This window comes from Coregonus clupeaformis, chromosome 37 (assembly GCF_020615455.1).
Source record: "Coregonus clupeaformis isolate EN_2021a chromosome 37, ASM2061545v1, whole genome shotgun sequence".
Classification (NCBI taxonomy): domain Eukaryota; kingdom Metazoa; phylum Chordata; class Actinopteri; order Salmoniformes; family Salmonidae; genus Coregonus; species Coregonus clupeaformis.
Window position 1 is genome coordinate 22061246 of NC_059228.1, and position 13076 is coordinate 22074321.

The 13076-nt window shown below is 41.5% G+C and overlaps 1 protein-coding gene across 1 annotated transcript in view; it reads right to left on the reverse strand.

Annotated features, from left to right (window-relative positions):
* LOC121553440 (glutamate receptor ionotropic, delta-1) overlaps nucleotides 1–13076 on the reverse strand; it is a 396191-nt gene that overhangs the window by 379838 nt on the left and 3277 nt on the right. Inside the window, exon 2 of the mRNA XM_041866540.2 lies at nucleotides 11243–11398. Coding sequence (XP_041722474.1) covers nucleotides 11243–11398 — 156 coding nt within the window. The remainder of the gene's footprint in view (nucleotides 1–11242; nucleotides 11399–13076) is intronic.

Sequence of the window (13076 nt, forward strand, 5' to 3'; positions counted from 1 at the left end):
TAGTTCCTACCGTAAAGCATGGGGGAGGAGGTATTATGGTGTGGGGGTGCTTTGCTGGTGACACTGTCTGTGATTTATTTAGAATTCAAGGCACACTTAACCATCATGGCTACCACAGCATTCTGCAGCGATATGCCATCCCATCTGGTTTGGGCTTAGTGGGACTATCATTTGTTTTTCAACAGGACTAGCCAGGGGCACACTCCAACACTCCAACATAATTTACAAACAAAGCATTTGTGTTTAGTGAGTCCGCTAGATCAGAGGCAGTAGGGATGACCATGGGTGTTCTCTTGATAAGTGTGTTAATTGGACCATTTTCCTGTCCTGCTAAGCTTTCGAAATGTAACATGAACTTTTGGGTGTCAGGGAAAATGAATGGAGTAAAAAGTATATTATTTTCTTTAGGAATTTAGTGGAGTAAAAGTAAAAGTTGTCAAAAATATAAATAGTAAAGTAAACAGATACCCCAAAGAAGTACTTAAGTAGTACTTTAAAGTAATTTTACTTAAGTACTTTACATCACTGGTAGCTTGTAGCTTGCTGTGACTTCAGCCATGATAACTCTCAAAGCAATGTGTTCTGAAAAACTATTCTTAGAATGAAAGGCAAAAGCTGTGGTGCAAGTCTGAATGGAATGTGCTTTGAGCATCCGGAAAAGCAATCTATAAATCCAATCAGTTATCATTATTAATATTATGTCCAGTGTCCAATGTCCATACATTTTGTCCAGATTTCATCTGCTATTGACCTCCACTCAAAAAACTGTGTTTGGAGTTTTAAGTTTCTTTCTGGGGGTTTACATAGCTTCATTACCAGATAAATCCATGATGCCTGGTCATGAGTGTGGGGACTTGTGGCATGGAGAGAGCAGCGTGATCCAGTAACAGATGGGCCCACTCACTGATGTTGAGTGGAACTGTGTATTTGGGCGATACCACAGACAAAGGCTCACAAACACACTGTGTCATTTGCCTTGTAATCAATGTGGCAGTGAGATGAACCGACTTTATCTTTTTTATTACCTAAGATTTCACAGTCTGTAGCTCTCTCCTCTCTCCAACTCTCTCTCTCATCTCTCTCTACCTTCTTCGATCTCTCTCTCATCTCTCTCTCTTCTTCTTCTTCTTCTTCTTCTTCTTCTTCTTCTTCTTCTTCTTCTTCTTCTTCTCTCTCACCCTTCCTCCATCTCTTTTTCTCTATCTCTCTGAAATGAATGAGTAGTGGGAGACGGCCAAGCAACGTTCCTCTCGCTGCTTCCTGTTTATACTCTAATAGGATTTACTCTGAGGCTTATTTTCCACTCCTTGTCTTCCGTCCTGGAATGGAGTCCTCCGCAGCCAACAGTGCAGGTGGTGGGTAGTAAATTATACACGCTGCCCTCCAAGCACTTCAGCATGAGGGAGGGGGGTTCCAAAAAAAATGCCTCCCCCCTGAACAACCCCACCACCACCCTCCCTAACTCCTACTCCCTCCATCATCCTCTCCATCCCTCCCTCCCTCCTCCACTCCATCCCTCCTCCCCTCCATCACTATTTCTCAAGCACTTTTTAAGCAGCTCAATAATGTCAAAGCACAACAAACCATGGAAAAGGAGAAATGATGCCATAGACTTGTGACCTAGATGTATAAGAGAGGATAGATGCTGACAGACAATCATCAGCATCCATCTGATTGGACAGGTCATCTCCCAGGAGCCAATCAGTATCAATTTCCTCTTTATCACCTCCATCACTATTACAGGTAATGGAGAGGGGTATTTGGGGTCACAGAAAAGTGAAACCATTTGTCATATCAACCTGAACTGTTCTTACTGTCACTTGGGAGAGAAATGCAGGAAAATAACCTGCATAAGATGGATATGTTGGTGTTAGTTCAGTTAATCATTGAAGTTGATCATTTCTACAGACAGAAAGGCAAGTACATGTGGATAGATAATGTGGCAACAAACATTGTACAATAAAAAAGGGATTGGGAATCTTATAATTACATACAGTAATTGGTCCAATTAATCCATAGTTTATACCAGACCTCATATCATGAGGGCCTATGTTTGCCTTCCAAAATAAAACTCAACCTGTAGCAGTGTGACCCAGAAAGATCACCACTCAAAGTGAACCACTATGAAAAGATCAGAAATCACCTTCAAAAGACACATCAGACGGAGTTCTCTGAACAAGAGGAAACGAGGTAGTGATAATGCACCTGAAACACCCTAATTAGTGCATTACAGTCACTCTGTTTACATCAGAATCCAAAGTTCACCATTTAATTTCCTGAAAACCTGGCAATTACAGGCCTTGCAATCAATAAGGGAATAGGGTAGAGAAAAAACAAATAACATTGGTTTACTTTTTCAAAACATGGTACCATGCTTCAAAAGGGCCAGTCTGTTTTCTGATACCCAAATGAAAAGATGACTGAAATCCCAGCTCGCGGTGACATTTAGAGAGAAGCCGATGACTCCTTTGAATACAGATTAGTGTATACCTTTGAATCCTTTAAATACAACAGTGTCAGATTCCAAAGGCAAATCACATTCAAAGTGTTAGCAATTCCTCTAAGGGCTGATTCCTAAAGATGACTTACACTATACTCTCAATGCATTCAGAGGAGTCAATGACCTGAGTGACACAACATATCCCAGTGCACCCAAGGAATGACTGCAGCACCCAAGGAATGACAGAACAGTGACTACATTTAGGAGCAGTGGCCCAGACCATAACACACACTCTCTCTCTCTCTCTCTCTCTCTCTCTCTCTCTCTCTCTCTCTCTCTCTCTCTCTCTCTCTCTCTCTCTCTCTCTCTCTCTCACATGTACACACACTTGCACACAGTGAACTGGACTGCAGCAGGATCACGCATAGTAGTATACTACTAGCTTATGTGTTTTCAGACATTTTCTGTTCAAATATTTTTTATTGAACACACACAAGAATGGTGTATAGGTATGAAAGACACGAGTACAGTTCTTATCTAAACATAAGAGAACAGACATGAACAACAAGACCCAGAGTTCTGGGCACAAAACAGATATTACAAAACAAGACATACAGAACAGGGACAGGTAGAAAGAAAAAGGGTAGATGTAACCCCCCCACTTATACCCCACTTTATCCCCCCCCCTTATTCCACCCTATTCCCCTCCCGACTGCTCGGGTGGCGAGGCCAGCACACGCTGCCCAAAGGTAGATTACAATATGACAATTGAGAGTGCGTTAAAAAGTACAAATTCACAGCGCCGACTGGTCCAAGTAAGAGAGGAAAGGCTGCCAGATTTGATCAAATGTTGATAATTTATTGTTCAGAATATATCTAATTCTTTCTAAGTGTACAGTGTTTGCCAATTCGCTGAGCCATAATTTGGTAGAGGGCGCTTCCCTCCTTTTCCAAAACAACAAGATTAATTTTTTTGCCAAAATGAGACTGTAAGAGATGAGTTGTTTTTGGGAGTTGGTTAATCCGTTTAGGGAATCGGACACTCCCAGGATTATCAGAAGCGGGTCTGGGTATATTGAAGTCTCCAGAACTTCAGAGAGGACCCCAAAAATTCCACACCAATAACCATACAGGCTAGAGCATAGGGCAAAGCAGTGGAGTAGTGTACCCTGCTCAGCCTGACATTTATCACACATAGGGGATGTATCAGGAAATATCCTATGCAATTTAGTTTTGGAATAGTGTAATCTGTGTAATACCTTAAATTGTATGAGACGATGTCTGGAGTTAATGGAGCAGGTGTGGATATACTCCAAGCTATCCTCCCAGTCTGCCACCGAAATGTCAGTCCCTAGTTCTTCCTCCCATTTTGCCTTAATGGCATCAGTAGAGGGTGCGCTAACAGATTGAAAAGCGTCATATAGACAAGATATCAGTTTGTCTGAGGTGGGGCATATTTTTATGCATCTGTCAAACATGGAAGGTTTAGCATTCTCAAATGTTGGGAGGTGTTTTCTAACATAGTCTCTAATTTGTAGGTATCTGAAAAAGTTACTTCTGGGAAGGTTATAAGTTTCCCTCAGCGATTCAAAGGAAGCAAAGGTCCCTCCTATATATAAATCCCCTATGGTACTTATCCCCAACTCTCCCCATCGCTCAAAGGTGTTATCAAGGTTAGAGGGGGCAGTTTTCAGACATTTTCAATCTCTCTCTAGCTCAGGCCGTTATCCCGACCTGCTTCAAGATGTCCACTATCATCCCAAGAAAGGGAAAGTAACTGAACTGAATGATTACCGACCCATAGCACTCACTTCCGTCATCATAAAGTGCTTTGAGAGGCTAGTCAAAGACCATATCACCTCCTCCCTCCTCGACACACTCAACCCTTTCCAATTTGCCTACTGCCCAACAGATTCGCCATGGCACTGCACACTGCCCTCACCCACCTGGACAAAAGGAATGCATATGTGAGGATGCTGTTCATCGACTACAGCTCGGCCTTCAATACCATAGTGCACTCTAAGCGCACCACAGAGCTCAAGGCCCTGGGTCTGAACTCCTCCCTATGCAACTGGGTCCTGGACTTCCTGAAGGGCCACCTCCAGGTGGTGAAGGTAGGCAACATAACCTCCTCCACACTGATCCTCAACATGGGGGCCCCACAAGGTTGGGTCCTCAGTCCCCTCCTGTCCTCCCTTTCTACCCACGACTGCATGGCCTCACACAGTTCCAACTCCATCCTCAAGTTTGCTGACAACACGACAGTAGTAGGCCTGATTACCAACAACGATGAGACGGCCTACAGAGAGGAGGTAGGCACTCTGACAGTGTGGTGCCAGGTAAACAACCTCTCCCTCAATGTCAGCAAAATAAGGAACTGATTGTGGACTTTGGGAGGATCCAGGCTGGGCAAAAACGTCAAGTTCCTTGGCATACACATCTCAGAGGAGCAGAAATGGTCAAACCACACAGACACTGTGGTGAAGAATGCATGACAGTGACTCTTCAACCTCAGAAGGCTGAAGACATTTGGCCTGTCCCAGAGGGACCTCAGTGTTCTACAGGAGCACCATCGAGAGCATACTGTCGGGCTGCAACACAGCCTGGCACAGCAACTCCACCACTGCTGATCGCAAGGCTCTACAGAGGGTGGTATGGTACGCTCAGCCAAACGCACCATTAGGTGCACACAGCATGCCCTCCAGGACACCTACAATACCAGGCCTCGCAGGAAGGCCAAGAAGATCATCAGGTACCTCAGGGACCTGTTCTCCCCGCTTCCATCATGGCAAAAACAGACAGACTGGCCAATAGCTTCTACCCCCAGACCATCAGGCTGCTGAATAGCCACCACTAGTCAGCTACCTGCTCCCCCTGTCCCCCGTCCCCCCCCGTCCCCCCCGTCCCCCGTCCCCCTCCTGCCCCCCGGACTTCCTACCTATTATTCTTTGATTATTGTTTCATTCACTTCTCTTTGACCTGCTCTGTTGGAGCTCGGAGCTTAAGAATTTCACCTGCAATAGCATCTGCGACCCTGTGCATGTGAGTAATAAACTCAAATCTAATCTAAATCTAATCCAACATTACTACAGGCTACCTACTGTTTAACAACTATGCAGTTTGTCATGCAAATCCACACAGCCCCTCGGCAGTGCAGCTCTGTGTATTAGTACACAATGTTTTCGTAAACCCTCCATGCTATACAATTCACCGTCAATGTACAATAAGCAGCCTGGCCAAGCTAGTCCCAGAAATATCCAGTTTAATCACAGGGATAGTGTTAGACATGGATTAAATGAAAGGGTGAAATGTACACCACGGCTGTGACCTCACTTAGCTGATTAAAGCAGTGCAGGGTCTGCAGGCCTATCAGAGAGTTTATGACGGATTAAACATAACCATTGGGTAATTAACAGCCATGGAAAAACTGACATGATCATTCTCCTCACTACACCCAGGAAATAGACATAAAAACACAAACAAATCCATTATGGAGATTTACCTTTGGTTATTAAACCACAGGCCGGGACAAAAGTGGTCAAAGGCCAGCTTTCCATCATGTTTAGAGCGTTGTGAATAATGAGTTGTCATAAGTGGGGAATCTGGTGGGGATATTGGATTGGCCAAGCCAACACTCTAAAAGGAGCTATTATTTGAGCCTTTGGCACGTGCAGTAGAGGAAGGTAAAAGTGAACCTTACAGTTATTGAAGAAGGAGGGTTTTCTAAGTCTATGTGCTTATAGCAATTAAATTCTCCTTGACTTTTCCCTTCGGAGGGGTTGATGTAAATGGAGTTGCAGCAGTGGGTGTTGGGGGGTATTGGCACAAAGCCCTCAACAAATTACTGCAGCTCAACTGGGTGACTAAATCTGCCACAATGAATAATTAACAGTAGTTATTTGATACCCCGAAATAACTCAAACGACCTTGTTATTGATCTGATTGTTTGTCAATTTGAGTCATGCGCAGGTTTCAATTCTAAAAGAATTGACCTGAATCTATCATATCAGTCTTGACGTGAAGGATGTCACCTAACCCAAACCTGTCATCATCCAGTGATCAACATCATGCAAATATGGAAGCTCTCATCACCTTCATCCCTCTAACCACGGAGACAGGTATTCTAATGCAACAGCTGTTTTTCCTCTTACCCACCTACTGATCTTCCCCTTCACTTTCCTTCTTTTCCTCGTTCCTACCCTTTTCTTTTCCTAAGCACTTCTCTTCCCACACTCTTCCTTCACTCCTGCACATTCTATTTCTGATATTTGTTCTCTTCACTCTTCTGCCCAGCCCTACCTGTCTCCTCCTCCCTGGTGGTACACTGGCAGGGTCCTGAGTGGCAGTCACAGGGTGAATGTGAACAAAAGAGCAAAGCAAAGGTCAACGCGACCCTACTGCCACTCAACCACCCACTCATCTCACACACACCCCAGGCCCAGGAAGGCTCATTGATCCGGGTGCCTCATCGACCGGTAAGACCCTAGAGTTCCAAAACACCCCCACTCAACAATTCAGAATAATGAAATAGCACTGCTAGTATGGAAATAGTGACTTGGTAAGCTATGATAATAACCAAATTAAATCATTATAACCTAAGCAGCAGGAATTTCCAGCGCACAACAACCAGTAGGTTCCCTTTTAAATGTATTTGGGCTCACTATCAATCAGCCTTGATCCCCAGTAGACCTTTGTGTTGTTGTCGTATTTTAACTCTTCTGCACTGATTTGTTTGGTATGCAACCAGAAATGCACATCTGTTGTCATCTCTTACACTTTCAGCGCTGGTAAGTTATCGCCGGCTGTAAAGGTAGATGCCCTTTATTAACAGACAATGGTTTGTTTAGACATGGTTTGATGATAGGCAACGACTCTGAATTAGGACGAGATAAGAAAACACATTTCTAAATAGAAGTCACCTCACTTTTATCGTGCAAAAATCACTTCAGTATTCAGTTAAAGCTAGAATCTGCAGTTTAACCTCTACAGGGTCGGTGTCCCGTATATGGGACGGTTGAGCTAACGTGCGCTAATGTGATTAGCATGACTGTTGTAAGTAACAGCAAACTTTCCAGGATATAGACATGTCTTATATGGACAGAAAGCTTCAATTCTTGTTAATCTAACTTCACTGTCCATCCTGCCCGTCCATCTAGATGTGTGAAAGTTAGTGTATAAGCTAATGATCCATCATGTATGACAGTCCTGGGAGTGTCTAAACTTACATTTTGTATTACCATATCATTTTTGTATGTTCTCTATAGTTATGTACTTGAAAATGTATCAATTGACCAATTCGGCACATTTGGTCAGACTTGATACAAAATAGTCCAGTATTGCAATGCTTCACTGGCTCAATCTGAAACTTTGCACACACACTGCTTCCATCTAGTGGCCAAAATCCAAATTGCGCCTAAACTGCAATATTATATTGCGGCCTTTCTCTTGCATTTCAAAGATGATGGAACAAAAAAAAGAAAAGAAAACGCATGTTTTTTTGTTAATATTATCTTTTACCAGATCTAATGTGTTATATTATCCTACATTAATTTCACATTTCCACAAACTTCAAAGTGTTTCCTTTCAAATGGTATAAAGAATATGCATATCCTTGCTTCAGGTCCTGAGCTACAGGCAGTTAGATTTGGGTATGTCATTTTAAGTGAAAATTGAAAAAAAGGGTCAGACCCTTAAGAGGTTAAACAATAACAAAGCAGTGAATGCGCCTCTGTTTTAGTACAAAGCTGAGGAATGGGCTTAGAGAAATGTAACCACTCTCAAATTCATAGAAAAAGCTATGGATACTGGGACTGACTATCCATGATATCAAAATTATAGTTTTAACCATGTTTTGAGGCTATACTGTATATACAGAGTTTGTTAACATCTACATGCTTTACAAATACTGGAGTAAAACAAGCTTATGTTTTTGGGTTCTGATGGGGCACGGCAATTGAACTTAAGCTCATGAGCCATTTATATTCTTTAAGAATCAATGGGTATTACTATTTGAGCGCTTTTGTAATGGAATAACTATTCAAGGCCATTGTGAAAGGATGCAGTCGACAACGTTGCTGAAGGAGAGAGGTATAAATGGCTGTAGCAGATCTCTAGCTATTAGGTTCATTTTATGAGGGTTCCATTCTCTTTCACAGTCCATGGAAACATCATTCAATACCACCATCATGGCCTTGGAAAATATACTACTATCCAGTTCATTAATCAACCACTAACATTTAGCTTGCCAAGCTGAACATTCGGTCCAATTCAATAGAATAAACAATCCCTTACAACAGCTCTAACAAAAGCTTCAACATATGCCAAGTACTCCTCGTTTAAGTTACCATTATGTTGGGGAGGGGAGGCATGTAAAAGTTGTATAATTGTTCACCACTCTCCTTCTATGCCATTCTGTATGTCTGACAAGGTCGATAATCTCTTTGACAACTTCTCTAAGCCTTTGACAACGGTTTTAATACTATTGTGTTCTTCTCAGGTTATATACAGCTAACTGCCCAAATAAAGGAAACACTTGAGTAAATGAGGCATACAAAGTATACTGAACAAAAATATAAATGCAACATGCAACAATTTCAAAGGCTTTACTGAGTTACAGTTCATATAAGGAAATCAGTCAATTGAAATACATAATCTATGGAGTTCACATGACTGGGCAGTGGCACAGCCATGGGTGGGCCTAAGAGGGCATAGGCCCACCCACTTGGCAGCCAGGCCCACCCACTGGGGAGCCATGCCCATCTAATCAGAATGAGTTTTTCCCCACAAAAGGGCTTTATTACAGACAGAAATTCTCCTCAGCACCAATTGCATGCTCCCGCAAAACTTAAGACATCTGTGGCATTGTGTTGTGTGACATAACTGCACATTTTATAGTGGTCTTTTATTGGCCCTAGCCCAAGGTGAACCTGTGTAATGATCATGTTGTTTAATCAGCTTCTTGATATGCCACACCTGTCAGGTGGATAGATTATCTTGGTAAATGAGAAATGCTCACTAACAGGGATGTAAACAAAATGTGCACAACATTTGTGAGAAATAAGCTTTTTGTGCAAATGGAAAATGTCTGGTATCTTTTATTTCAGCTCATGAAACATGGGACCAACACTTTACATGTTGCATTTATATTTTTGTTCAGTGTATATTGAAAGACGATGCTTCCACACAGGTGTGGTTCTTTTGTTAATTAAGCAATTAACATCCCATCATGCTTAGGGTCATGTATAGAAATGCCTAGTTGCCATTCTTTTTGCTACCATGGCTTGAAGAAGAGATCTCAGTGACTTTGAAAGAGGGGTATCAATGAAGCATAGAGGGTTTAAAGGGTGTGTGTGTTGTCTTACTTTTTTTATTTTTATTATTATTATATTTTATTCCAACCCCCTGTCCCCACAGGAGGCCTCTTGCCAGGCCATCATTGTTTGGGTTTGGGTTATGGGTTATGGGTTAGGGTTGGGGTTGGGGTTATGGGTTAGGGAAAATAGGATTTTGAATATAAATTAATTTGAGGTCCCCATGAGGATAGAAGAACAAAGGTGTGTGTGTGTGTGTGTGTGTGTGTGTGTGTGTGTGTGTGTGTGTGTGTGTGTGTGTCAGTCACCAGATCTCAACCCAATTGAACACTTATGGGAGATTCTGGAGCGACGCCTGAGACAGTGTTTTTCAACAAAACACCAACTGATGTAATTACTCATGGAAGAATGGTGTCTCATCCCTCCAATAGAGTTCCAGACACGGCGCATTGAAGTTGTTCTGGCTGCAATATAGGTTGGTGTTTCCTTTATTTTGGCAGTTACCTGTATGATGTGTTGTGATGATGTCACCTGTTGGGTGACATCATATTTGAACCAAGGGGCCATTGTTCCGGTCTAGAAGCACGGTTTCGACTGCTCCTACAGTTTTGCTTCGGTACTGCAGTTTAACTGATGCCCGACCCAGAAAGACAATTCAGATTGTCAGATTAAAAGTCAGATTAGAAAATTCCTAAAAATACACTTTAGTCATCACCTTTCTGTACAGAAAATCCATTGAATTATTCAAATAATTGTTGCTGAGAGGCTGATTTTTTGTCAATCACTCACAGCCAAAGATATTAACATTTTATATTAATCCAATGTCTGCCATGTTTGTGGATGATGTGATGACGTCATCGCTGCTCTCGCTGCTCCCTTTGCACACTGAGTGCTAGTGCGCATGTGATGTTGGTCCGTATAAACCAGACGCAACCTGGATATAGACGGTGAACCTGGATATAGACGGTAGATTACCTTGAAAACAACGATCGGAAATCTTGGATGCAGTCTCCAAATCTTATTATACCTCAGTGATTTCAACAGCACTGTCTGACTGACTATACAAGCTACAAGAGACAAGTACTTTTAGCCCTGTGAAGCTGTAGATCTGAATCTACAATATCCAACAATGAACAACATTAAAAAGTGAGATTCAATCTATCCACATTCTAAAGCTGATTATCTGCATCTAAGAAAAGAGATTTAAGTTAACAATCACCAGTCTGAACTTTGACGCAATACTTACATCTAGCTACTAATTTAGACTGCAGTAGATATTACAACAAACTATGGAAACCAGAAAATTTAAATAATTTTTAAAAGCCTGGAAGTCTTTGACCACGATAAGATTATAAACACCCTCATGCTATTATGCCAGTGACATCAGAAACCACAAAGCTGAAACGGTGTCCCCAACCCTCTGGCCCTAAGCAATTAGCTATAACAGCAAAGCAATCGATAAAAATAAAATATTCTGCCGGATATCACTTACCTTCCTGCACCGCTTGAAATGGGTTGTTAGCCTCGATCAGTTTTACAGAATGGGTGATTTTCTCGCTTTGTAGAATGTCGTCGTTGAGACTTAGGTCAGAAATGGCAAGTTGGAAAATTTCATCATCCCTTCCAGCATTTTCCTCAAATATGGCACCTGTTGGAGCAAAATAAATCAATATAGGCCTACTTTTTTTTTTTAAATATTTGGAGGTAAAATAAACTGTGAACTGTGCCCATGGTTTGTTCATTCACCAACAGGTTTATTTGATAAATCATAGTATCTATCCATTTATAAAATGATACTGCAGAAACAGTTCATGATATATTGAAAACATAAACATAAAATGTAGTATCTACACATGCATGTGCAACAATAGTAATCATATTGCTTGTATTTCCATAAGGGGCATATGCACTGTTTTTCTATCACTGGTCACAGGACAACCTGCAGAACACAGTCAGCTACATTTTGGAATGTTGCATTTTGATATGGGGTCACCAAAACAGAAAGAGAAACGCAACACTGTTTTGTCAATCACTCCTATCGATTATCACATTGAAATCAATTAAGCGAGAGGGGGGAGATGAGGTTGCACGTCCTGAGATGAGGTTGCACGTCCTGTTAAAACGAACACAGCTAAAAAACCACACGGAATCTGGGAATAATGTGTACATCACTGGTTAGAGGACAATTTGTAGAAGACAGCTAGCTACATTTTGAAGTGTTGCATTTTGATTCAAGTGGGTCACCAACATGGTAAGTGTAAGGCAACACTTGTATATTTATATTTTGGAATGTCGGAAGATGATTCCAGGAGACTGCCATCACGGAAAAGGGAACAAACTACATATTTTGTTAGTTAACTTCAATTAATCTTGACACGGCAGGGCCGGACTACCGCATTTGGGGTCGTTTATGCTAATTTCACCAATCTGAGGTAACAATTATGTGCAATTCCACTCAATTTTATGGGGTGGAAATGCAAGCTTGTGTACTGTAAGGTAGTAATACAAACTGTTCACATTTTCTCACCAGTCTACACACAACATCACATAATGACAAAGTGAAAACATGTTTTTAGTAATTTTTGCTAATGTATCGATGAAATGCAGAAACAACTTATTTACATAAGTATTCACACCCCTGAGTCAACACATGTTAGAATCACCTTTGGCAGTGATTACAGCTGTGAGTCTTTCTGGGTAAATCTCTAAGAGTTTTGCACACCTGGATTGTAAAATATTTGCACATTATTCATTTACAAATTCTTCAAACTCTGTCAAGTTGGTTGTTGATCATTGCTAGACAGCCATTTCCAAGTTTTGTGATAGATTTTCAAGACGATTTAAGTCGAAAATGTAACTAAGCCACTCAGGAACATTGAGTGTCTTCTTGGTAAGCAACTCCAGTGTATATTTGGCCTTCTGTTTTAGGTTATTGTCCTGCTGAAAGTTGAATTTGTCTCCCAGTGTCTGTTGGAAAGCAGACCTAACCAGGTTTTCCTATAAGATTTTGCTTGTGATTTGCCTGTTTCTTATCCTTCTAAAAAAAACTCCATAGTCCCTGCCGATCACAAGCATACCCATAACATGATGCAGACACCACCATGCTTGAAAATATGAAGAGTTGTACTCAGTGATGGGTTGTTTTGGATTTGCCCCAAACATAACGCTTTGTATTCAGGACATTAGGTAAATTTATTTTCCACATTTTTGCAGTTTTATTTTAGTGCCTTATTGCAAACAGGATGCATGTTTTGGAATTGTTTTTTTTCTGTAAAGGCTTCTTTCTTTTAACTCATTTAGGTTAGTATTGGCTCCCGAGTGGCGCA